The sequence below is a fragment of the Rattus norvegicus genome, chromosome 4, assembly GCF_036323735.1.
Source record: "Rattus norvegicus strain BN/NHsdMcwi chromosome 4, GRCr8, whole genome shotgun sequence".
Classification (NCBI taxonomy): domain Eukaryota; kingdom Metazoa; phylum Chordata; class Mammalia; order Rodentia; family Muridae; genus Rattus; species Rattus norvegicus.
Genome location: NC_086022.1, coordinates 71,761,060 through 71,786,574, shown reverse-complemented (window position 1 = coordinate 71,786,574; position 25,515 = coordinate 71,761,060). Strand labels below are relative to the sequence as shown.

General features: G+C 38.6%; 1 protein-coding gene across 1 annotated transcript; it reads right to left on the bottom strand.

Moving 5' to 3' along the window:
* Positions 1 to 6,606: 6,606 nt before the first annotated feature.
* Positions 6,607 to 10,571, bottom strand: Sval2 (seminal vesicle antigen-like 2). The gene is made up of 4 exons (NM_133291.1): positions 10,477 to 10,571; positions 8,981 to 9,083; positions 7,063 to 7,174; positions 6,607 to 6,731 (listed from the first exon to the last, which is right to left on the bottom strand). Exons 1-4 carry the CDS (start codon positions 10,569 to 10,571, stop codon positions 6,607 to 6,609), a joined length of 435 nt encoding a protein of 144 aa, NP_579825.1.
* Between the last annotated feature and the right edge of the window lie 14,944 nt (positions 10,572 to 25,515).

Sequence of the window (25,515 nt, the reverse complement as noted above, 5' to 3'; positions counted from 1 at the left end):
CTCTCCTCTCCTCTCCTCTCCTCTCCTCTCCTCTCCTCTCCTCTCCTCTCCTCTCCTCTCCTCTCCTCTTCTCTCCTCTCCTCTCCTCTCTTTGATTTCTCTGCACAGTTCTCAGACAGGTGATTTTGGTGATTTTTTAAAAAGATAATAATAAGGAAAAAAAAAACCATTTCAAATACTTGTACAAAATTAAGGTTTGAACCCTCAGATAGTTGCAAATCAGAACAGAATACAATGCAGGGGATACGTCTCTTAGACTTCCTGCAGTGAATGCTATCATTGCCATGCTTCAGTCTGTTTCCATGTCATTTCATTTGTGAATGAATCCTTGTATAAAACAGAAAAGTTGTCTATGGAATATAACTTTAACTATAATTTTGACAGGAACTGTACAATTTAGATAGCTGTGTGCTAGGTTAAAAATTAGAACTGTATGTTGACTTGTATGACAAGAATATCATGTGCAATCCATCATTGCTTCAAAATAAAGGAATACAATGAGATTACTTGGGGATCATCAGTAATTCCAAACTTTTGTATTTCCCCCATCATCCACCTAAAATTTGCAGAGACAGCGCCTGGGTGTTTTAGGTTGATTTAAAGGTTGACAAACATCCATTAAATATTCTAACTTCAGTCACAATAGAATTTGTTTTGGAAACGGATTGTGCTTGTCCTCCCAAAAGTCCCCACACAGCAAGCATTATCACTGTAACAGTTTCCTCTGCTGCTACACTAACTGCCCTAAGGAGGCTAGAGAACAGAGCTCTGTGCATGCTGTAGCAGGGTCTTTCCTTACCCCTGGATTTGCCTTAACATCGGAGAGCAGAAGACTATAGAAAACATTTAGTGTCCCATTTGTTCCATAGCAGGCAAAGTGCCAGCCCTGATGGAGCTGAATATACTTCACAAAGTTAACTTTTATTTCTCTTTTGAACTGAATTTTATTGTATTAGTTCTTTCTTAGTGAGCATATAAAATAACAGGTTTATCTATGATATTTAAGATCCATGCATATCTTATGCCCTCCCTGCCACTCTCCTTTTCTTTGCTCACTTCTCCCCTTCTAGTAAGTCATTGTCCTCCCACACAATGTGCTTCATTCAGACAAAACTGACTGTGAAGAAATATGACATATATACAAGTAATATTGTGCAGGTTGTAATTATATATTTAGATGTAAGGGCCCATGATTCACTGAAGAATGATACCCCAGACTCAAATAGTATGTAAAAGCAAAGAACGATTTTTTTTCTGCAGAACTCCAGCGTGTGTGTGTGTGTGTGTGTGTGTGTGTGTGTGTGTGTGTGTGTGTGTGGAGGGGGGTGTCTACCATTTACCATGATGGAGATGCCCAGGTGAGCACACAGGCACAAGTTAAGCAGATTAGGGGAATTCCATAGAGGGGTAAGTGACCTTTATCTTGATTGGTTGGGTAGGTCTCTAGGGGTATGGGTGTCTCTGGGATTGGCTAAGACTCTGGGGCTATTTCAAAACTGTTTCTGGGGGGCCTTGAGACTGTTGCTGGGGAAGCCTGGAAACTGTTGCTGACTCACAGTTCTTGCCTCAGGCCAGGTGGTGGGGCAGCTTCTGCTGGCGGGGCAACTACTGATTGGCTGCCCATGGCCTGTGGTTTTTCCAATAACTGGCTTGCCCAGACTTGTCCAGTTTAGTCTCCTGAACTGCTAGTTTGAAACCTGTCAAGTAATCAGCCTGTCTCAGTCCTCTCATAGAAACACACACACACACACACACACACACACACACACACACACACACACACAAATAATAATAATAATAGTAATAATAAAAGGTAGCCATGAAATTTGAAAGAGAGTAAAAAGACATGTATGAGAGGGTTTGTGGGAAAAAAATGGGGAAATCAAAAATTAAAAGAAATATTTTTTAAAAAGAGATGTGAGGTTTGAACTGTGGTTAAATTTTCCATGCATAAATCAGTTGTATTGAAACAACTTTTGAGTTTTCAAAACAAGTACTAAAACAGAATTGACTTTATCTTGGAAGGGAACTAACTGACCAAACATAGTCAACATACTTTGAAACAGTGATCAGATTTACTTAATGTAAGCAGAAGCTCCAATTTTCACTCACCAAGCCTTGCATTGAAGTCCTGCAAAGCTACATCTTCAGCAACTCTCTATTTTCACTGTTTGTTTTCTTTGTCATTTTTTTCATTTTATTAAAAATAGATATTTTACCAAAGAATATATCCTGATTATGATTTCTCCTGCACCTGCTTTCCCAGGTTCCTCCCCATCTACTTTATTATCTGGATCTACCCCTTTTCTGACTCTCATTAGGAAAAAAATGCTTCTAAGGGAGAATAAAAAAGAAAACATAATGAAATTAAACAAAACAAAATTAGTCAATACAAACAACAAGAAGGAAAGGGATCTAAGAGATGGCACAAGAAACAGAGACTCGGTTGTTTATGCTCTCAGAAAAACATAAAAACAGTTAACTGGAAGCCATAATGTATGCTCACAGGACCTACAGGATAAAAAAAGAAGAACAAAAGTATATATGTAAAATAGAGTAAGGTGAGATTAAAAATAATAAGAAAATTTAGAAAAAAGAAATGCTCTTACGTGACATTATGATTCAAAAATCTCCCGGGAAGCCTTCAAATTCATGTTCTGTTGGTCACCTACTGCTGATCATGCAGCCTGTACTTTAGAGTAGTTCTTGCCTCAGTTAAATTCCTTTGGAAAAAACTAAATTTTAGTTTGCAAGTGATTACCAATTGGAAATTGCTTTTGAGTTAGGGTTGGAGACATGTGTTTACTTCTTTAGGTCTAGGGCTGCATGCAGTTAAATATCATTATAGTAATGATTTGTATTTACTCAAAGACTACTGACAGTTAGCCTATTTCTTATACTTATTACCCATTTTTATATGTGCAATTATAGACACATGTTGGTATAATCTTCTTACATTATGTGAAGGTATGTTTCTGTATTTTCAATTGTTAATTCTGTACCAGCAGAGAGTTCAATGCTAGCAATGTACAAGTATTGTCAGTTATATGGCCCATTATAAGCCTTGTATTTATTAATATTTGTCATTCGTACCTACTCAGATACTTCAAGTTCAGACAGTCCTCTATACCAAGAGACAATCTAGAATAGTGTCAGAGGTTGTGTCAATGGCAACTGGTTGTAGTAATGAACTGGTGGCCAATCACTTGGCAGGAAGTAGAGGCTGTACTTCAGGCAGAGAGAATGACCCATAGGACAAGAACAGATGTGGGAGAAGGTAGATGGAACTGCAGGCACTCATGGCTGAGAAGAGTAGCAGGATGCAGGAACATGAGACCTAGAGCGCATAGCACATGTTGGCCAAGGACTGAAAAAAAAATTCTGAACCAGTAATATATGCTTGCTGGCAATTCCCAGAAGACGGACTTTAGAGAAACTTAGATACAGAAATAATTTTAAGCTCAAAAGCCATAAAAGAGAAATGGATAGAAATGTTTTGTAAGTATGCATAGATGCCAAAAATGGAAAAAAAATCGAGAATAGATGGATATAGAAAGAAACATAAAATTTAAGAAAGTAAAATTTCAGAAAGGAGATAGTGAGATTAATAAAGAACATATTTTCTGTGTTAAAACATGAAAAACACTATGGCAGAGGGCATTGGGACTTCATATAATTTTGTTTCAATTAGTAATATGGAATTCATTACAATACATTTGGTAATGATCATAGGTTTTTATGTCCTTTCTAAGATGGATCTGAAAAAAAAAAGACGTAGATAGAAGAGGACTAAGAAGTGGGATCCTGTGTTATAAGCTATAGAACAAAAATTAGAAGATATTTTAAATCAGAATAATGAGTTTTCTCAAGCTAGGTCAGGAAAACCCAAAGTAAGCCTACTGTGCGTCATAGTGATGAGATGGCAGGAAGTCAATTGAGGCCCATTAGAAGACATATAATAGACTGATCCAGCTGGTACAAAGTCGAGCAGTCCTTTGAGTGGGGATTATAGAAAAGACTGAGTAGACGACTCAAAGATAAAGGTTAGAAATCAGGAGGACTGTCCAGTCAATTCTGTGACAACCATGAGTTTAATTCTTAATCTCTGCATACCTGGGATGAAGCCTACTTGATCATGATGGATGATCATTTTGATATGTTCTTGGATTCAGTTTGCGAGAATTTGATTGAGCATTTTTGTGTCAATATTCATAAGGGAAATTGGTCTGAAATTCTCCTTCTTTGTTGGGTCTTTGTGTGGTTTAGGTATAAGCATAATTGTAGCTTTATAGAAGGAATTGGGTAGTGTTTCTTCTGTTCCTATTTTGTGGAATTGTTTGGACAGTATTGGTATTAGGTCTTCTATGAAGGTCTGATAGAATTCTGTACTAAACCCGTCTGGTCCTGGGCTTTTTATTTGGTTGGGAGACCTTTAATGGGTGCTTCTATTTCTTTAGGAGTTATGGGGTTGTTTAGATGTTTTATCTGATCCTGATTAACTTTGGTCCCTGGTATCTCTCTAGAAAATTGTCCATTTCCTCCAGATTTTCCAGTTTTGTTGAATATAAGCTTTTGTAGTAGGATCAGATGATTTTTTTTAATTTCCTCAGATTCTATTGTTATGTCTTCCTTTTCATTTCTGATTTTGTAAATTTGGAGACTGTCTCTGTGCCCTTGTTTAGTGTGGCTAAGGGTTTATCTATCTTGTTGACTTTCTCAAAGAACCAGCTCCTGGTTTTGTTGATTCCTTGTAAAGTTCTTTGTGCTTCTACTTGGTTGATTTCAACCCTGTGCTTGATTACTTCCCCCCATCTATGCCTCTTTGGTATATTTGCTTCTTTTTGTTATAGAGCTTTTAGGTGTGCTGTCAAGCTGCTAGTGTATGCTCCCTCCAATTTCTTTGTGGAGGCACTCAGAGCTATGAGCTTTCCTCTTAGCACAGCTTTCATTGTTTCCCATATGCCCACAGTCTGTATTTCTTCCTTATTGGGATGATACAGTTTTGATTTTATCCTTTTAAAAAATGTTAAATATTCTCTCTTTTCTTTGTGCTATAATTTGAACTTTTGGATCCTCAATATCCAGCCAAATACTTTACCAGTGAACTATATCATATCTCATGTGGGCTTTTTTGGTGTTATGTACATATCACTCCCCAAAGGTGTTGAAATGGGTACTTTCATAAGAAATTAAAAGAAGTTAGGTCAGTATTTCCTGAGACTCCTGTTACCGAAGACCATTTTCTACTGAAATTCTCCCTTTTCCTTTGACTACAGCTGAACTGCGAGAGAGATTAATGATTGTTCTGGAATTTGGTTGATTTTGAGTCTGTCAAGTAGTGTGGAGATACTGTATACCTATCTTTATCTTTGTCTGTGCTTAGGCTGCTCAGGAACGTTCTATCACCTGCTCCCAGTAATCCTGTATACCATTAGCTGGCACTAAGCTGGTCGGGTATATGGAGATGTGGGAAGGGGGAAGTGGAAGAAGCAGGGTGTGAATGTGAGGGTTGGTGGGGTGGGATATGGGTGGGCTTGTGTATCTTTCATCTTCAGATGTCCTTCCTACAACTTTGTTTCAATCTGTCTCCACTGTTAGTATAGGATTAATATCTGAAGCTCTCACCATGCCAGTGTATCCAGACCCCTGTGTACTTCTTTTGACCATGACGTCATTCTCTTCAAGGCAATTGGTAACATATATTTTGTGTCGACAGTATGACATACATTTTGAAAGAATGACTGTTAAATAACACTGTATCCTTGCTGGAGAGAATATACTGGTCCAGGAAACAGAGAGTGGAAGTGTTATCTCTTATCATCACTTTCAGTTGTGAATGTACTGGAAGATTGTATGCAAAGTATTTGATAAAGTAATGTCAGACATACTCCCACTAGAAGTGTATCATGTTTCCAGCATCCCTTTATTTCACACACAGATACAAACACACACACACACACACACACACACACACACACACACACACACACACACACACACACACAGAGAGAGAGAGAGAGAGAGAGAGAGAGAGAGAGAGAGAGAGAGAGAGACTCAACTCTTCAAATTTTCCTTGCTGAAAGAAACTGAAAGACACAAAATGACATGGCATTCCAAATGCTCCTTAAGCTCTGGGCCTTTTTTTGGCCAGTAGTTGAAAAAAAAGAAAGGTATAGATCAGATAGTTTGGACAGGCAGAAGAAATGTAGTATAACTTGAGATATTTCCTCAATTCCACTTTGACTTTTTGGTATTACTCTGCAAACAGCTGCTCATCTTATCTTTGGGCATTTTCTCTTCCACATTAAGTGGTGAGAACCGATTCACACCTCACTCACTAGGATTTGTACACTTATTATATCACTTTTGTTGAATGTGTCCTGGAAAGACAGTGTTAAAGAAACCTCTGGCTGTCTGAACAGATAGAGTACTAATTTGTGAAAGAAAGATACAGAGTTCATTGTGAAGTTGTAGAAGTTCATCAAGCAGAATCGTACCAGAGTTCATTTCACCTATTTTATTTGACAACAGATGTACATACATGAAAGGAACACTCTTCTCCACAGGAAGATTGGTGACATGGATGTATGGGGCACATACTCCAGTTCATGATACAAAGATTTTTTGTGTAGCAGTCCCTATGTAGGAAGTTACTGGAAATATGTTTTCATCATTAGGACATATGTCCTTAGCTGGAACAACTTCTGCCTTCCCTTGTAAGGCAGTATTGGCTATAGGAAAGAAAGCCAAAGTGTTAAGTCATGAGCTCTACATAGCTTCATCCACACCTGCCTCTGGATTTAGCAAAGTCTGATTTCACTTCCTTTATGCAAAGTAAAAATTGTTGCTTGAACTCCCTTTATTCAGCGTCAGTGTACTCTGTCACACACACCCTCTCTTTCTCTCTCTTTTACAGTTTGGTTTCTCATCAGTATACAGTCACTCCCCACCCCATTTCTTCCTGCCAGGACCTGGTTTATTTTATTTTCTTCCCACTCAGATCCATCCTGACAATCATTGCTATCCAATATTCATAAGCAAGTAGGAAACGTTACCACTTACCAATGACTTGAATGTCCCAGAAGTAGTTGTTTACATCGCAAAGGCAGGAAGTGTAAATGGCATGAGAAGAAATGTATTTGATGTTTGGGTTGCTCACAGTACTGACTTTCACCTGAGTGAAGAAAGAGAGCTAGTGTCAACATAGAGACAGCAGCCTGGGTTTGACCATTCAGCAAAATATGAAATTCACAGAGCACTATGGGTAAGGAGGCCTAAGTGTTTCCTCCTAGCTATCAGAATACAGTAGATGTTCAGCAGGTTTTTGGTAACTTCTTAGTCAAAATCAAATTTAGCTCCCATTCAATGTAAGGAGAAAAACTATTGATTTTTGAGGGTTGAGGTGAGGCATAGTGAAGGTCTGAAATCTAAACGGCTTTTTTTAAAAATATGTCTCTACCCATGGGAGTGAAACTACATGGGCGGTCATGTTTAACTCATCAGTTGATTGTATAATAGATTATAAATAATTTTTTAGTAATGTAATGGCCAAAGAGTATATATTACTGTTGTATTGTGTTTAAAGCATTAGCTGGTTTTCATCTAGCCTGAGGCTGAAGATTTCCAAATCAGAGTCAAAGATAATTAACATAAACCTCTCAAGAACCAAGAAGGGTTTTAATACAGGAGACACCAGATTTTATAGGTCAAACTCTCTGACTTTGGCTTTATAGCTTTGTGCTTCCTTAGTACTTGTTACACTGTGTCTTATTTTTGTCACTGTTACATGAAAGGATTGATACCTATATCTCTTACAAAGTTTGTGAGTCTTTGTACTTTTTGAATGAAAGGTATTACTTTACACATAAAAAAGCAGGTTTATTGTACAAATAGAAACAGACCCAGGTTGAAAGTTCTTGACTGACTAGTTTTAACATATTGATTTTCTTCAGCCAAAGTTATAAATTTTTCAGTCGGTGGTCAAATATAAGTAATGACTTCTTCTGCATGGCTTAAGTAGTATACTCTGCTAAAAATCCAACAGAAAGAACTTCTGGGTATCTACCCAATACCAAATCAAAAATCTTTTCTTTTAGCATCATTTTTATCTGGGTAAATATCCAGAAGTCCTATATTTCTATCATGGTTTTGGCATAAGTAAAATTTCAATTCTCTTTTATCATGATTTTTTAATTCAGTTTGAAAAAGTGATTTATTTATTTTTATTTTATGTGGGTCAGTGGGCATGTATGCTCAGTGTCCACACAGACCACAAGATGGTGTTGGATGCCCTGGAACTTGACTGCTGTGTGGCTATAAGTCACCAGGAGTGCTCTTAACTCATGAAGCATATCTCCAACCCTCAAACCTTCTTTTTGTATCTCTTTTCTAAGAGACAAAAGATAATTTCAAAGGAATTGGTAAGGAAATTGAGCAGGAATTAAAGAACTTGAAACAACTGAAGATGGAAATAGATTGAGGAAGGTGAGGACAATGTGTGTCTGTGCTTATTCAGGGCAAGTACGGCTTCACATTGAGGGACAGTTCACAGTCAACTCACTCCTATATTTCTTAGAGCTGTGTGCATCTTGTTGACCCCACGTCATTACTGCATGAGGTGGTGACAACAGATAAGTGGAGGTGGAAACAAGACTTCAAGAGTGTTTCCTGGTCACTGCCACACTGTCAGACTTATCTTTGTTGCTTGGCCATTTTCCTTGATTTTCAGTCTAAATTTTCATCTTGTTTCCTTGTGAAGACCCTTAGCCCACAATTAAAAGTTGCCACCAGTCATCCTCATAACACTAATATTTTACCTTTAGGATAGAATTTGTAACACACGTATTTCTAAAATAATATCTCTGAGTTTCAAATCCAGGAACATAGAAAACTAAAAAGGGCAATTTTAGAAAAATATTAAATCATTGAAAGTTTTATTGTAGCACTTCCTTTTCATGTTATCTCTCAATTGATCACTTACCGCCATACATTGGTCCACATTATTTTTAACCTGGAGTGTTACTGTAAATTCGTTTGCCTTTTTCAGTGGAGAAACTATCAGTTCTAGTGAAAGTGGATTGCTCCTGTTTGAGTAGAAAAGGTAGAAACACCAAATCAGATTGAAGAGTTCTTATATGGACAGGCAGAGTTTCAGGTATCAAATGTCAGGGAGATGCTGGTAAAGTTCAACACTTTGTCTGGAAGGACCCTTTGCACAGGATTTCTCCCAAAGCATTCCATATTTCTTTCCAATACACATTCAATATGATGAGGGAAATAGAAGTCAGACTAGACTGTCCTAGTCCTGACCACATGAGGACCTGGGAAAAGGAAGCTACTTTTTCTTTTCTGTCCCCAGTCATCATTTCAGGGTGGCGATTTATGACTTCAGAGTCTACCTTGGTGCATTCACCTTTCTGTTTTCCTTCTACAATATTCTAAAAGTCCTCCTAAGCTCTCTTTCTTCCAAAAGTAGAACTTGGAGAAGGATATTATATGCTCAGGGTCTGCTAAATTTGTCATTTAATGAACCTGCCCTCACAGTAAAATCTCATGCACCTCAGTACATTTATTCACTTCACTGATCTTTAGGCCTGACATAGGGAACATAAGACATTCTAGTTGACAAAAGTTAGATTCCCATCTCAAGTCATCTTGACATTATTCCCTCTATTGCCCAGTCCTCTGCTTCCCTACTAAAACTTCCTTGGCGTATAACATTTCCCCATCTAAACCTCCATGGTTTCCTTACCATCTAGTAGATTCTCCTTTTCAACATGATTCTTCACAGTGCTACTAGACATTGATTTCCACTTATCAAATGTTGTAGAAACGTTTACATTCCATTTTCTCTTTGAAAGAACTGGAGTCTGGTTATTTGTCCCCTATTTAATCATAGACTTAAAGAATAATTTTACCACACAATGAAGCTTATGTAAAGAAACGGGTTTGTTTAAGTAAATCTACTTCAGGTTTGGTTAGCACAGCCCTGCTTAGAATTGATGAGGACATAGATAATTATTGTACAATTTATATAATTCTTCTATTGATCATTTATTAGCTTTGTTTTTGTGTTGAGACAAAATGTTTGTCTGTCACCAGGTGAGTCATAAACATATAGTCCTTTGCATCTATTCACCAAATTTAGAAGTACAGATGAATGTTAACCACAGCTTAACCCAAAAATATAAACCAAGCCCATCTCTCTTCTTATACTTGCCATATTGTTAGGAAAAAGTGTGATATAACCAAAGATGACACTGTAATCTAGGCAGAAAAGTCAGTTTGCACACAATCTTTCAGTTCTTACCAAGGTATTTAGTCACAGAATATAGTCTTAAGAAGCTATGTGTTGTTGCACAGTTTAGAAGCTTGAAAAGTGAAACGTAGGACCACAAATTGCAGGAATACAGTATGGATAACCACCAACTGGGAAAATATTTCTAGGAAGGTGATACAGAAAAGAGAGGGTCTTACCAAATGTCCTGACCATAGGCAGTCTCCAAAAATAAGCACAAAATCAAGAGATGCATAGCAGCTCTGGGCTGATAGAACATTTGAAGAGAAGCCATGCTGTAAGAGTTGACACTCAAGCCTTGGCCATCTGAAACCCAGATCTCTCCTTTTATTTTGCAGCAAGAACACAAAGAAGCAGTTGCCAGGTCTACTTAGGTAAAATTGTCATATATTAGGATGCCTCCCAATGCCACCTTGTTTATTCTTCTGTAACAAAGGTCAGTATCCAGCTGGATCTTCAAAATGGATTAGAGTGAATAAAAAATGAGATACTTCTCTTTTGTCAGTATGAGATTAGAATGTTCTTAGATTATTAGAATGATCCTGTCCCATTGTTTTTTCTAAACAAGATCTTTTCTTCTTTATTTTTTGCTTCCTTATCTGTTCTTACTCTGGAAATATATAAATTTTAATCACTTCTCTTTTTATTCTGGTTGCCAGAAACTCTTACCTCCCTGGTAACTCAGAGAACTCCAACTCAAAATTATCCTGCAATGTAGTAATAAACCAGCATATTATCATTACTTAACTCCTCTGATTTGTGCTTTTAGGTATAGGTTTTTTTTTTCTGTAGGCGATGATAGTCCCCCCTTGCATTCTGAGTTTCTTGAAAACTCAATGCATATATTTATAAAGAAGTCACATGTGCATAGGAAGTTCAAATATATTTGATATCATTTTAACCATATCATCAGAGAGCAAGACCTGGACAACTTTGTTTTGTGTGTATTGGTTCTTTCAAGACTTGGGAGTAAATAAGATATTAGGGAGCATAATTTAGAAATTTCCGAAAAAGATCTTGTCAACCCAGATCTCAGACTCTATAACTTCAGTTATTGCTCTGCCTAGTTTTTCCTCACTGGGGAGTAGAGGTGTGGAGAGAGATGCCACATTCCACTTTTAAAGGAAATTTGTAGTCATCTCTATGGGACTGCAAGATAATACGAAAAATTACCAAACCCAGTCACTATTGCTGATGCCAAGAAGTGCATGCTAACAGGAGCCTGATATGGATGTGTCCTAAGAGGCTCTGCCAGAACCTTACTGATACAGATAAGGGTGTTTTCAACTAACCATCAGACTGAGCATGGGACCCCTAATGGGGGAGTTAGAAAAAGAACTGAAGGAGCTGAAGGGGTTTGCAACCCCATAGGAAGAACCACAAAATCAACCAACCAGACCCACCAGAACTCCCAGGAACTAAACCACAAAGCAATTACTGCACATGGAGTGATCCATGTCTCCAGCTGCATATGCAGCAGAGGATGGCATTGTCTAGCATCAATAGGAGGTGAAGCCCTTGGTCATGTGAAGGCTTGTTTCCCTAGCATAGGGGAATGCCAGGGCTTTGAAGTGAGAGTGGGTGGGTCAGAGTGAAACCTTCTTCATAAAAGCAGGGGAAGGGAGTAAGGGAATGGGAGAGGGGGAAAGTGGATAAAATTTGAAATGTAAATACATAAAATATCCAGTAAAAATTTTAAAAAAGAAACTTATGAAGTTTTAAAGTAAACAGCAGATCCATGGATTTGCCTACTCACCATTGAAATAGGAGAATCTTGGTATCCTGAGATAGATGGCAAGTGCTATTCCAGAATGGAGGGTCAGGAAAGCTCAGAATTCAGAGTGTCTGCTAGTCCATGATTCTCACTGAGGCAGAGTGCTTAAGTTAGAGGATCTAGAGATGACCTGTAGCTTGAAATGGCATCTATTTAATTTTTTTATTTATTATATCAGTGTTACCTATGAATTGGGAGGAGCTACTATCAAACACCAGATGCCATACACCCTAGGTTGTTTTTAACCCCTTAAATAAATGCATTAAATGAACATGAACTATCTCACTTTATCTTACCTAAAATTCATTTGTTATGGACATATTTTTCATCTTCTTTCTATTTTCTTTAATGCTGATTGTGAGAATTCACTGTGTATTTCATTGATTCCTTATAATTTTTTAAGTTTCTATTACATGAAGTTCAAAAAAATGAAAGAAATATGGGCAGAACAAAGAGATCATTGTTTAGTGGCAGGGTCCTAGGTGACAGTACCAGGAGATCAGAAGATAGAGGATACAATATAGAAAAGATATGAAAGCTTAGGATCGGGAGGTCTTCTAAAAGACGTGTCTTTTGCCAATCAAATTTATTATGAAGTATGTTTTCTTACATACACTTTCTGGGGAAGAAATGGGATGAAGTTAGTAGAAACTACCATTTGTTGACCGGAAGGCAGCAAGAAGCTAATAAAAAAACCGTTACATGAGGGGACCACCGTACCTTCAGAACATTACAGGCTGGGCATGCAGCATCCTTGGAACTGATAGTCATAGTCCCATATAGGATGAAGATTTGGGTTCTCACATCTCTATATATACATCAAGGTCTCGGGGGAAAGCTCCCAAAGCCATGGCCTCAGGCTATTTTTGTCTCTTCCAAGCATGTTCCTGGTTTTGAAAAGAAACTATGTTATTGCCGTATGCATTGGGGCCTCAGAGAAAAGCACAGTTGATCAAGCAAGCTTTCAATAGAAGTTAAGATATGGTAACTAAAGAGTGAGACATAATCAAAATATTTTATAAACATGTATGGAAAAGCCTGGTACCTTATTCAACCTCAGAAGCTATTCTTTATGAAGGAATAATTAACTGCTTTGCTTCTGAGCATATCAGTGCACAATGAGAGAAGGAATATGGAAAAAGACATCTAAGATTAAGGACTATTTTAGTGGTAGTAAAGAATCATAATCCAGTAGAAGCTCCCTGAAAAGTATACATAAAGGAAAGAGATCCAAATAAGACCCCCAAATAATTGGGGAGACAAAACTCCAATGGCTATCCCAAGTTACCAAATGACATTCCCATTACTGGATTGGGTTACAGCTAATTGAATTGTTGGCTCAAGGAGTCCAGTGGGAATTCTCAACAACCCAGACTGCTGCCAAGACTATAGATTGCTTCTCAAAATCTAACAACAAAACCCCAATGCTAAAGACAAGATCTACATAACTCACTAGACATGGAAAATCTAGCTGGTGCCTACATAGTGACTTCGTCTCTATACTATAGAGTCTTTCCTATGGAAAGGTACTCCGCAGCTACCAAGGAAGATGCATAAACACCAAAACACAGACACAAACCATGTATCTTAACTACAGAGTCTTGGCTATGAAATATGCTAATGCAATCATGACCCAAAGATTCTGGGAGTAACCACCCAATATCTGATTGGACTTAAATCCCTCTTCACCAGATGGAACCCATACGTCATACTGCTTAGGTGATCAAGAATCTGAAACTAGAAGGACAAGGAATTAGGGTAAATTCAATTCTAAAAAGAACCAAACCAAACCAAACCAAACCAAACCAAAACCAAACCAAAACTTCTTTTTTTTTATTAATTTGAGTATTTCTTTTTTTTTATTAATTTGAGTATTTCTTTTTTTGAAGTTTATTCCTTTTTTCTTTATTATTAGTTATTTTATTTATTTACATTTCAAATGTTATCCCTCCTCCCAGTTGGAGAGTAGGATGTTACCCAATGTGTGTGTGTGTGTGTGTGTGTGTGTGTGTGTGTGTGTGAGATCTGGGAACATAAATGGTAAGAGGCAGGTTTTAACCCTGCATCAGTGTCTTTTAAATATTTTTTTTACTACAGTCAGCCTTGATTCCAGTCATTTTAGACATAATAGTTCATATTGAACTTTAATTTGATGGGTCCTTCATAAAACATTGTGAAATGTAAGATTAGCAAACCTCATACAGAACATAATAGGGGAATGTGGTCACCATGACCCTACTCTGAGTCAAGTTACTTTTCTGTGACAAAGACTAGCAGGTAGCAACAATATGAAATAGCAGGCAAGCATGCAACAGAATGGCTGCAGTTACGCTGGCAGGGGATGAGGGTGGGGTTAGAAGCTCAGAATGCTGTATTTCCGTTTTCTCCAAGAGACTTAAATGGTCCTCCTCAATTCTTTGGTATTTTAAGAGCACATTGCTTGCTTTACATATGTGTGGCTTTCTGGTTTGTTGAGTTTTCTTCTGCTGCCATTTATTTTTATGTTACCGCACATTGGTTGAAAAGAATACATGGTAATTTTAATACTTTAATTTTGGGTGGCCTGTTTTATGGACTAGCATATGACTTTTTCCCATGTCCTTCTGAACAGTGTATGTCCTGTTGAGGTTCATTATTTTGTAGGATTTTCTTAGGTACATTGGGTCTAAAGTATGTTTTAACACTCCTCTTTTGATTTTGTGTCTAAATAAAAGATCGTTTTAGAAAAGTGACACTTCGGATTTCTGTAAAATGATTGTTTGTAGCTTATATCTCTTCTTGGGCCTTTGACTCACGTCTTTATATATTTGAATGCTCTGATTTTGAAGTGTATAGACATTAAGAATTGCTTCCTATCTCACTTTTTCATTATTCTGCAGTATAAATTGTACTTTCTTTGATTATTACATTTTGCTTTCATGCATTTTTTTTTATTAACTTGAGTATTTCTTATATACATTTTGAGTGTTATTCCCTTTCCGGTATCCGGGCAAACATCCCCCTCCCCCCTCACCTTCCTTATGGGTGTTCCCCTCCCAAACTTACCCCCATTGCCGCCCTCCCCCCACCAGTCTAGTTCACTGGGGGTTCAGTCTTAGCAGGACCCAGGGCTTCCCCTTCCACTGGTGCTCTTACTAGGATATTCATTGCTACCTATGAGGTCAGAGTCCAGGGTCAGTCCATGTATAGTCTTTAGGTAGTGGCTTAGTCCCTGGAAGCTCTGGTTGCTTAGCATTGTTGTACATATGGGGTCTCGAGCCCCTTCAAGATCTTCCAGTTCTTTCTCTGATTCCTTCAACGGGGGTCCTATTCTCAGTTCAGTGGTTTGCTGCTGGCATTCACCTCTGTATTTGCTGTATTCTGGCTGTGTCTCTCAGGAGCGATCTACATCCGGCTCCTGTCGGTCTGCACTTCTTTGCTTCATCCATCATGTCTAATTGGGTGGCTGTATATGTATGGGCCACATGTGGGGCAGGCTCTGAATGGGTGTTCCTTCAGTCTCTGTTTTAATCTTTGCCTCTCTATTCCCTGCCAAGGGTATTCTTGTTCCCCTTTTAAAGAAGGAGTGAAGCATTCACATTTTGATCATCCGTCTTGAGTTTCATTTGTTCTAGGTATCTAGGGTAATTCAAGCATTTGGGCTAATAGCCACTTATCAATGAGTGCATACCATGTATGTCTTTCTGTGATTGGGTTAGCTCACTCAGGATGATATTTTCCAGTTCCAACCATTTGCCTACGAATTTCATAAAGTCGTTGTTTTTGATAGCTGAGTAATATTCCATTGTGTAGATGTACCACATTTTCTGTATCCATTCCTCTGTTGAAGGGCATCTGGGTTCTTTCCAGCTTCTGGCTATTATAAATAAGGCTGCAATGAACATAGTGGAGCACGTGTCTTTTTTATATGTTGGGGCATCTTTTGGGTATATGCCCAAGAGAGGTATAGCTGGATCCTCAGGCAGTTCAATGTCCAATTTTCTGAGGAACCTCCAGAATGGTTTCCAGAATGGTTGTACCAGTTTGCAATCCCACCAACAATGGAGGAGTGTTCCTCTTTCTCCACATCCTCGCCAGCATCTGTTTTCCCCTGAGTTTTTGATCATAGCCATTCTCACTGGTGTGAGGTGAAATCTCAGGGTTGTTTTGATTTGCATTTCCCTTATGAATAAAGATATTGAACATTTCTTTAGGTGTTTCTCAGCCATTTGGCATTCCTCAGCTGTTAATTTTTGTTTAGCTCTGAACCCCATTTTTTAATAGGGTTATTTGTTTCCCTGCGGTCTAACTTCTTGAGTTCTTTGTATATTTTGGATATAAGGCCTCTATCTGTTGTAGGATTGGTAAAGATCTTTTCCCAATCTGTTGGTTGCCGATTTGTCCTAACCACAGTGTCCTTTGCCTTACAGAAGCTTTGCAGTTTTATGAGATCCCATTTGTCGATTCTTTTTTTTTTCTGTTAATTATAGCACTGTTTTTCTTTTTTTTCTTTTTTTTCTTTTTTATTAACTTGAGTATTTCTTATATACATTTCGAGTGTTATTCCCTTTCCCGGTTTCCGGGCAAACATCCCCCTCCCCCCTCCCCTTCCTTATGGGTGTTCCCCTCCCAACCCTCCCCCCATTGCCGCCCTCCCCCCATAGACTAGTTCACTGGGGGTTCAGTCTTAGCAGGACCCAGGGCTTCCCCTTCCACTGGTGTACTTACTAGGATATTCATTGCTACCTATGGGGTCAGAGTCCAGGGTCAGTCCATGTATAGTCTTTAGGTAGTGGTTTAGTCCCTGGAAGCTCTGGTTGCTTGACATTGTTGTACTTTTGGAGTCTCGAGCCCCTTCAAGCTCTTCCAGTTCTTTCTCTGATTCCTTCAACGGGGGACCTATTCTCAGTTCAGTGGTTTGCTGCTGGCATTCGCCTCTGTATTTGCTGTATTCTGGCTGTGTCTCTCAGGAGCGATCTACATCCGGCTCCTGTTGGTCTGCACTTCTTTGCTTCATCCATCTTGTCTAATTGGGTGGCTGAGTATTTCTTATATACGTTTGGAGTGTTATTCCCTTTCCCGGTTTCCGGGCAAATATCCCCCTCCCCCCTCCCCTTCTTTATGGGTGTTCCCCTCCCATCCTCCCCCCCTTGTCGCCCTCCCCCAACAGTCTAGTTCACTGGGGGTTCAGTCTTAGCAGGACGCAGGGCTTCCCCTTCCACTGGTGCTCTTACTAGGATATTCATTGCTACCTATGAGGTCAGAGTCCAGGGTCAGTCCATGTATAGTCTTTAGGTAGTAGCTTAGTCCCTGGAAGCTCTGGTTGCTTGGCATTGTTGTACATATGGGGTCTCGAGCCCCTTCAAGCTCTTCCAGTTCTTTCTCTGATTCCTTCAACGGGGGTCCTATTCTCAATTCAGGTTTGCTTCTGGCATTCGCCTCTGTGTTTGCTGTATTCTGGCTGTGTCTCTCGGGAGAGATCTACATCTGGCTCCTGTCGGCCTGCACTTCTTTGCTTCATCCATCTTGTCTAATTGGATGGCTGTATATGCATGGGCCACATGTGGGGCAGGCTCTGAATGGGTGTTCCTTCTGTGTCTGTTTTAATCTTTGCCTCTCTATTCCCTGCCAAGGGTATTCTTGTTCCCCTTTTAAAGAAGGAGTGAAGCATTCACATTTTGATCATCCGTCTTGAGTTTCATTTGTTCTATGCATCTAGGGTAATTCAAGCATTTGGGCTAATAGCCACTTATCAATGAGTGCATATCATGTGTGTTTTTCTGTGATTGGGTTACCTCACTCAGGATGATATTTTCCAGTTCCAACCATTTGCCTACGAATTTCATAAAGTCATTGTTTTTGATAGCTGAGTAATATTCCATTGTGTAGATGTACCACATTTTCTGTATCCATTCCTCTGTTGAAGGGCATCTGGGTTCTTTCCAGCTTCTGGCTAGTATAAATAAGGCTTCGATGAACATAGTGGAGGACGTGTCTTTTTTATATGTTGGGGCATCTTTTGGGTATATGCCTAAGAGAGGTATAGCTGGATCCTCAGGCAGTTCAATGTCCAATATTCTGTGGAACCTCCAGACTGATTTCCAGAATGGTTGTACCAGTCTGCAATCCCACCAACAATGGAGGAGTGTTCCTCTTTCTCCGCATCCTCGCCAGCATCTGCTGTCACCTGAGTTTTTGATCTTAGCCATTCTCACTGGTGTGAGGTGAAATCTCAGAGTTGTTTTGATTTGCATTTCACTTATGACTAAAGATGTTGAACATTTCTTTAGGTGTTTCTCAGCCATTTGGCATTCCTCAGCTGTGAATTCTTTGTTTAGCTCTGAACCCCATTTTTTAATAGTGTTATTTGTCTCCCTGCAGTCTAACTTCTTGAGTTCTTTGTATATTTTGGATATAAGGCCTCTATCTGTTGTAGGATTGGTAAAGACCTTTTCCCAATCTGTTGGTTGCCGTTTTGTCCTAACCACAGTGTCCTTTGCCTTACAGAAGCTTTGCAATTTTATGAGATCCCATTTATCAATTCTTGATCTTAGAGCATAAGCTATTGGTGTTTTGTTCAAGAAATTTTTTCCACTGCCCATGTGTTCCAGAAGCTTCCCTAGGTTTTCTTCTATTAGTTTGAGTGTATCTGGTTTGATGTGGAGGTCCTTGATCCACTTGGACTTAAGCTTTGTACAGGGTGATAAGCATGGATCGATCTGCATTCTTCTACATGTTGACCTCCAGTTGAACCAGCACCATTTGCTGAAAATTCTACCTTTTTTTCCATTGGATGGTTTTGGCTCCTTTGTCAAAAATCAAGTGACCATAGGTGTGTGGGTTCATTTCTGGGTCTTCAATTCTATTCCATTGGTCTATCTGTCTGTCTCTGTACCAATACCATGCAGTTTTTATCAGTATTGCTCTGTAATACTGCTTGAGTTCAGCGATAGTGATTCCCCCTGAAGTCCTTTTATTGTTGAGGATAGCTTTAGCTATCCTGGGTTTTTTGTTAATCCAGATGAATTTGCAAATTGTTCTGTCTAACTCTTTGAAGAATTGGATTGGTATTTTGATGGGGATTGCATTGAATCTGTAGATTGCTTTTGGTAAAATGGCCATTTTTACTATATTAATCCTGCCAATCCATGAGCATGGGACATCTTTCCATCTTCTGAGGTCTTCTTCAATTTCTTTCCTCAGTGTCTTGAAGTTCTTATTGTACAGATCTTTTACTTGCTTGGTTAAAGTCACACCGAGGTACTTTATATTATTTGGGTCTATAATGAAGGTGTCGTTTCCCTAATTTCTTTCTCGGCTTGTTTCTCTTTTGTGTAGAGGAAGGCTACTGATTTATTTGAGTTAATTTTATACACAGCCACTTTGCTGAAGTTGTTTATCAGCTTTAGTAGTTCTCTGGTGGAACTTTTGGGATCACTTAAATATACTATCATATCATCTGCAAATAGTGATATTTTGACTTCTTCTTTTCCAATCTGTATCCCCTTGACCTCCTTTTGTTGTCTGATTGCTCTGGCTAGAACTTCAAGAACTATATTGAATAAGTAGGGAGAGAGTGGGCAGCCTTGTCTAGTCCCTGATTTTAGTGGGATTGCTTCAAGTTTCTCTCCATTTAGTTTAATGTTAGCAACTGGTTTGCTGTATATGGCTTTTACTATGTTTAGGTATGGGCCTTGAATTCCTATTCTTTCCAGGACTTTTATCATGAAGGGGTGTTGAATTTTGTCAAATGCTTTCTCAGCATCTAATGAAATGATCATGTGGTTCTGTTCTTTCAGTTTGTTTATATAATGGATCACGTTGATGGTTTTCCGTATATTAAACCATCCCTGCATGCCTGGGATGAAGCCTACTTGATCATGGTGGATGATTGTTTTGATGTGCTCTTGAATTCGGTTTGCCAGAATTTTATTGAGTATTTTTGCGTCGATATTCATAAGGGAAATTGGTCTGAAGTTCTCTTTCTTTGTTGTGTCTTTGTGTGGTTTAGGTATAAGAGTAATTGTGGCTTCATAGAAGGAATTCGGTAGGGCTCCATCTGTTTCAATTTTGTGGAATAGTTTGGATAATATTGGTATGAGGTCTTCTATGAAGGTTTGATAGAATTCTGCACTAAACCCGTCTGGACCTGGGCTCTTTTTGGTTGGGAGACCTTTAATGACTGCTTCTATTTCCTTAGGAGTTATGGGGTTGTTTAACTGGTTTATCTGTTCCTGATTTAACTTCGATACCTGGTATCTGTCTAGGAAATTGTCCATTTCCTGAAGATTTTCAAATTTTGTTGAATATAGGTTTTTATAGTAAGATCTGATGATTTTTTGAATTTCCTCCGAATCTGTAGTTATGTCTCCCTTTTCATTTCTGATTTTGTTAATTTGGATACACTCTCTGTGTCCTCTCATTAGTCTGGCTAAGGGTTTATCTATCTTGTTGATTTTCTCAAAGAACCAACTTTTGGTTCTGTTGATTCTTTCTATGGTCCTTTTTGTTTCTACTTGGTTGATTTCAGCTCTGAGTTTGATTATTTCCTGCCTTCTACTCCTCCTGGGTGTATTTGCTTCCTTTTGTTCTAGAGCTTTTAGGTGTGCTGTCAAGCTGCTGACATATGCTCTTTCCTGTTTCTTTCTGCAGGCACTCAGTGCTATGAGTTTTCCTCTTAGCACAGCTTTCATTGTGTCCCATAAGTTTGGGTATGTTGTACCTTCATTTCCATTAAATTCTAAGAAGTCTTTAATTTCTTTCTTTATGTCTTCCTTGACCAGGTTATCATTGAGCAGAGCATTGTTCAATTTCCACATATATGTGGGCATTCTTCCCTTATTGTCATTGAAGACTAGTTTTAGGCCGTGGGTGTCCAATAGCACGCATGGGATTATTTCTATTTTTCTGTAGCTGTTGAGGCCCTTTTTTTGACCAAGTATATGCTCAATTTTGGAGAAAGTACCATGAGGAGCTGAGAAGAAGGTATATCCTATTGCTTTAGGGTAGAATGTTCTATAAATATCCGTTAAATCCATTTGGCTCATGACTTCTCTTAGTCTGTCTACGTCTCTGTTTAATTTCTGTTTCCATGATCTGTTCATTGATGACAGTGGGGTGTTGAAGTCTCCTACTATTATTGTGTGAGGTGCAATGTTTGTTTTGGGCTTTAGTAAGGTTTCTTTTACGTATGTAGGTGCCCTCGTGTTTGGGGCATAGATATTTAGGATTGAGAGTTCATCTTGGTTGGTTTTTCCTTTGATGAATATGAAGTGTCCTTCCTTATCTTTTTTGATGAATTTTAGTTGAAGGTTGATTTTATTTGATATTAGAATGGCTACTCCAGCTTGCTTCTTCTGACCATTTGCTTGGAAAGTTGTTTTCCAGCCTTTCACTCTGAGGTAGTGTCTGTCTTTGTCTCTGAGGTGTGTTTCCTGTAGGCAGCAGAATGTAGGGTCCTCGTTGCTTATCCAGTTTGTTAATCTATGTCTTTTTACTGGGGAGTTGAGGCCATTGACGTTGAGAGATATTAAGGAATAGTGATTATTGCTTCCTGTTATATTCATATTTGGATGTGAGGTTATGTTTGTGTGCTTGTCTTCTCTTTCAAACCAAAACTTCTAATGGCACCCTATACACTCATAGGTAAGTATCTTGTTCAGCCATTATTAGAGAATCTTACTCCTGTAGCATATGGGAACAAATGTAGAGATGCACAGCAAGACAATATGCAGAGATTGAGAGACCGTGGAACAGTCAGACCTGAAACAGATGTCTCATCAAATTTCTCCCCTCAGTGGGCAAGAAACTCGGTAGAGGAGGAGGCAGAAGGAGTGTAAAAGATGGAGGGGACAGAAGAAACCAACAAAACAAAACCTTCTAAATCAGCTTTGTCAAAGTTCCTAGGAAATCACAGAGACTGAGTCAAAATGCACAGGGTCTGCATGGGTTTGCCTCAGGTCTTCTGTGTGTATATTGTGGCTTCCTCAGTGTGCAAATGGGTATCTCTCTGTGTCTTAGACATTCTTTTGAGCTCTTATCCATCTGTTTGTTTGGTTTGGATGTTTGGTTTTTTATTTTGGATGTTTTTGTTTTTGATGTTTTGTTTTGTCCAATTCAGATGTGTTAGCTTCTGTTTCATTTGATTTGATTATTTTATTGTATTTTATTATTATTTCTTGGAATTCTGTTTTCTAACTAGACACAGAGAGGGAGTGGATATGCATGGGAAGGGAAGTAGGGAGGATTTGGGATGGGTAGAGGGAAGGTAAACCAAAATTTGTATATATTATGTGAGAAAAAACAATTTCAATAAAATGAAAAACAATTAAAAAGAAATATCAAAGAATAGAAACCAAATCAGATCAGATTTTGGAGCCAGCCGTCTAGCCTTACCAAGACATACAGCTTTTTTCCCCCTCTCTTCTACTGAACATTACTTCTATGATAGACATAGGTTTTATCTCATGTGGTTGACATGGAAAGGCACCATTTATGCTGTTGTAGTGATTGTGTTATACCACATGGCCTATAAAATAATGTAGAGTTTTGATCTCTTGTGCTGTGTTCTTTCCTCTAGGAGTGCTGATGAGAGCATTTGGGGGGTTCATTTTCACATTGCACCTTCATGAGTTCATGAAATGACATAAAGGCTAAAACTGTGATTTGCTGTGCATAGAGCAGACCTGCTTAAAGTAAACATGAATGTATGGTCCTTTATAAGTAGATGTGTTCTGGGTGTGTTATAAGAGAAAGATTCTTAACTTAATATTTCATTAATTTTCATCTGCAGGACCTCAGATAGTAGTAAAGTTGTCAGCAACATAAAAGTCAATCTCGTGAAGATGTGGAAGATTGATGATGGGGGTTCCAGTCATCATAACAGATGTGTATGAATAAATATATGTACTAATACATGAGTATTAAGGCCAGAGAATGCGTGCAGGAAGGATAATTTAAATTTTTTAGAATTCAGATATGTAACCAAGTTTATATCAATACATTCAACATGCTTTACTTTTCTATGAAAAAGATTGAATTTGGAATGCACAGGAAACCATATTAAACTTGGTATGGTTTGCATGAATCCATGAAGTTGTAATGTGAACTCTTTCTCTGAGAGTCATTTCTGATCATAGTTTAGTACACTTTTGGTGGAGTAAAACATTTTAGATTGTGGGTTTTCTATTGTTTAAGAAGGTGACAGTTTTGTGGGTGAAGCTGTACTCAGTTCTAAGAATAGTTTTAAATGTCCTAATCCAGGCAACCTCAAGGAATTTGCAGAATGTAAGAAATCAGTAGTTTCTTTTTAGTTACCTTACATTAGAGGGAAGGAGGACAATTGAATCAATGGCATAAAGGTTAGTTATCTAACATAAAAAGTTCATTGTCCAGATGAAAATAACATGTGTCTTTGGCCTATGTGCCCTATCTCTCCTTTTATTTATTTATGTAACTTCAGCAACTTTGGCATGAGTCTATTAAGTAAGTCAGCAGTGTTGTTTCTTTTAATCTGTAGACAAAAGGAGCTATTGACACTCTTCTCTAGACTTTCCATTGGTGTATTCTACAGAACTTAGATATTTGAAGTGGGTCATGGAGTCCTTACAGAGACAGAGAGAATGTCATATCTATTTTCTTCCTTTATATCTCTAGTGGTACTATTCATAATTTAGGAAATTTACTTATCTATTGTAATAAGAAAAGTTTGCTTATTACAATGTCTTATCCTTTTATGGCTTGATTAATTTACAAAGTTGGACATGTGTGTTGAGAATCTGGGATCTGAGGGAAAAAGGGAAAGATCACAGAAGTCTTCACAGGTCACTAAAAGAGATCTGCAAGTACCTTAGCTGTATGAGAAAACTAGTAGTGGACAACACAGCAAGTTTCACATTATCACACATCAGAAGCTCTGATGTAGCTGGACTTTATAATTGTATAATTCATACAAGAAAGTTAGAAATGTGTTGGTTCCTTTTTGTTTCTGTGCTAAAAGAGCACAACGCAAAGCACTTTGGGAAAGATTTGCTTGGGTGTACAATTGCAGAAGAAGAGACACCATGGTGGGGAGGAATAGAGAAGCAAGTGGCAACATGGTGACAAGAGCTAGAAGCTGAGAGATTACATCTTCAACCTAAAGTGGAAGCAGAAAGAATGAACTTGAAAATGGAAAGAGAAGGGGAGCAAAAATATTCATAGAGGGGATATGGAGGCAAAGTTTGGAGCAGAGACTGTAGGAATGGTCATTCAGAGCCTGTCCACATGTGGGCCATATGCCCCCCCCACACACACACACAGCCACCAAACCTAGATAAGATTGACGAAGCTAAGAAGTGCATGCTGACAGGAAGCAGATATAGATGTCTCCTAAGAGACACAGCCAGAGCATGTCAAATACAGAGGCGAATGCTAGCAGCAAACCACTGAACTGAGAATGGGACCCCCTTTTCAGGAATTAAAGAAAAGATTGAAAGAGCTGAAGGGCCTTGCAGCCCCATAAGAACAACAATGCCAACCAATCAGAGCTTCCAGGGACTAAACCACTACCCAAAGACTATACATGGACTGACCCATGGCTCCAGCTACATATGTAGCAGAGGATAGCCTTTTGGGTACCAATGGAAAGAGAAGTCCTTGGCCCTGCCAAGGTTGGACCCCCAGTGTAGGGGAATGTTGGGGGAGGGGTTGGAATGGGAAGTGCATGGGGAGGGGGACACCCTTATAGAAGAAGGGGAGGCAGATGGGATTGGGGGCTTATTTCCGAGAAACTGGGTAAGGGAATAATATTTGAAATGTAAATTAAAAAATATCCAATAGAAAAAAAGAGAAAGTGGGAAGAGGGAACTTTCAAAGCTCATCCTCAGGTGTGCATGCTTCCACCAGCAAGGCTATCCCTGCTAAAAGTTCCATTACTATTCCAAAGAGCACTGCCAACTAGTGACTAACTGTTCTAACACAGTTGCCTATGGGCACCCTTTCTCACTGAACTTACTAAGGCCCTTTATTTTTACTTACTTAGCAAAATGGTAGTAAGAAAGTTAGTATTTCTTTCATGTTATGGGATAGGGAGTTGGAGCAATTAACTTGGAACACAAAGCATTGTAACTAGTATCTAAGACAGTCATTGAATTGGGTGTTTCTATTCTATTCTATTCTATTCTATTCTATTCTATTCTATTCTATTCTATTCTATTCTATTCTATTCTATTATTATATTGCATAATGAAGGTGCCCTGTCTACCTCTGAGTAGTGGACAATTTTTTTGGTGTTGAAAATGCCATTGACCAATTACTCCTCAGCAATCTTGGGCTCTTCCTCTGAGTGAAATCTTGTACTGTTGTGTTTTATGAGTGTTGCTTACAGCTGTGTGTATAACATCTCTTTGTATGACAGCTGTGTGTATTGGGGTGGGTGTGGGTGGAGAGAGAGGAAGAGAGGAAGACAGACAGATGGACCCAGAGA

What these genes read in the sequence shown, in the direction of transcription:
- Sval2 (NM_133291.1), bottom strand. Translation starts at nt 10,571, where the DNA reads ATGGCTTCTCTTCAAATGTTCTATCAGCCCAGAGCTGCTATGCATCTC. An exon ending in ATGTGGACCAATGTATGGCG is followed by an intron (nt 7,175 to 8,980) that starts GTAAGTGATCAA and finishes TTCTTCACTCAG; the next exon opens with GTGAAAGTCAGTACTGTGAG. An exon ending in CTGGGACATTCAAGTCATTG is followed by an intron (nt 6,732 to 7,062) that starts GTAAGTGGTAAC and finishes TCTTTCCTATAG; the next exon opens with CCAATACTGCCTTACAAGGG.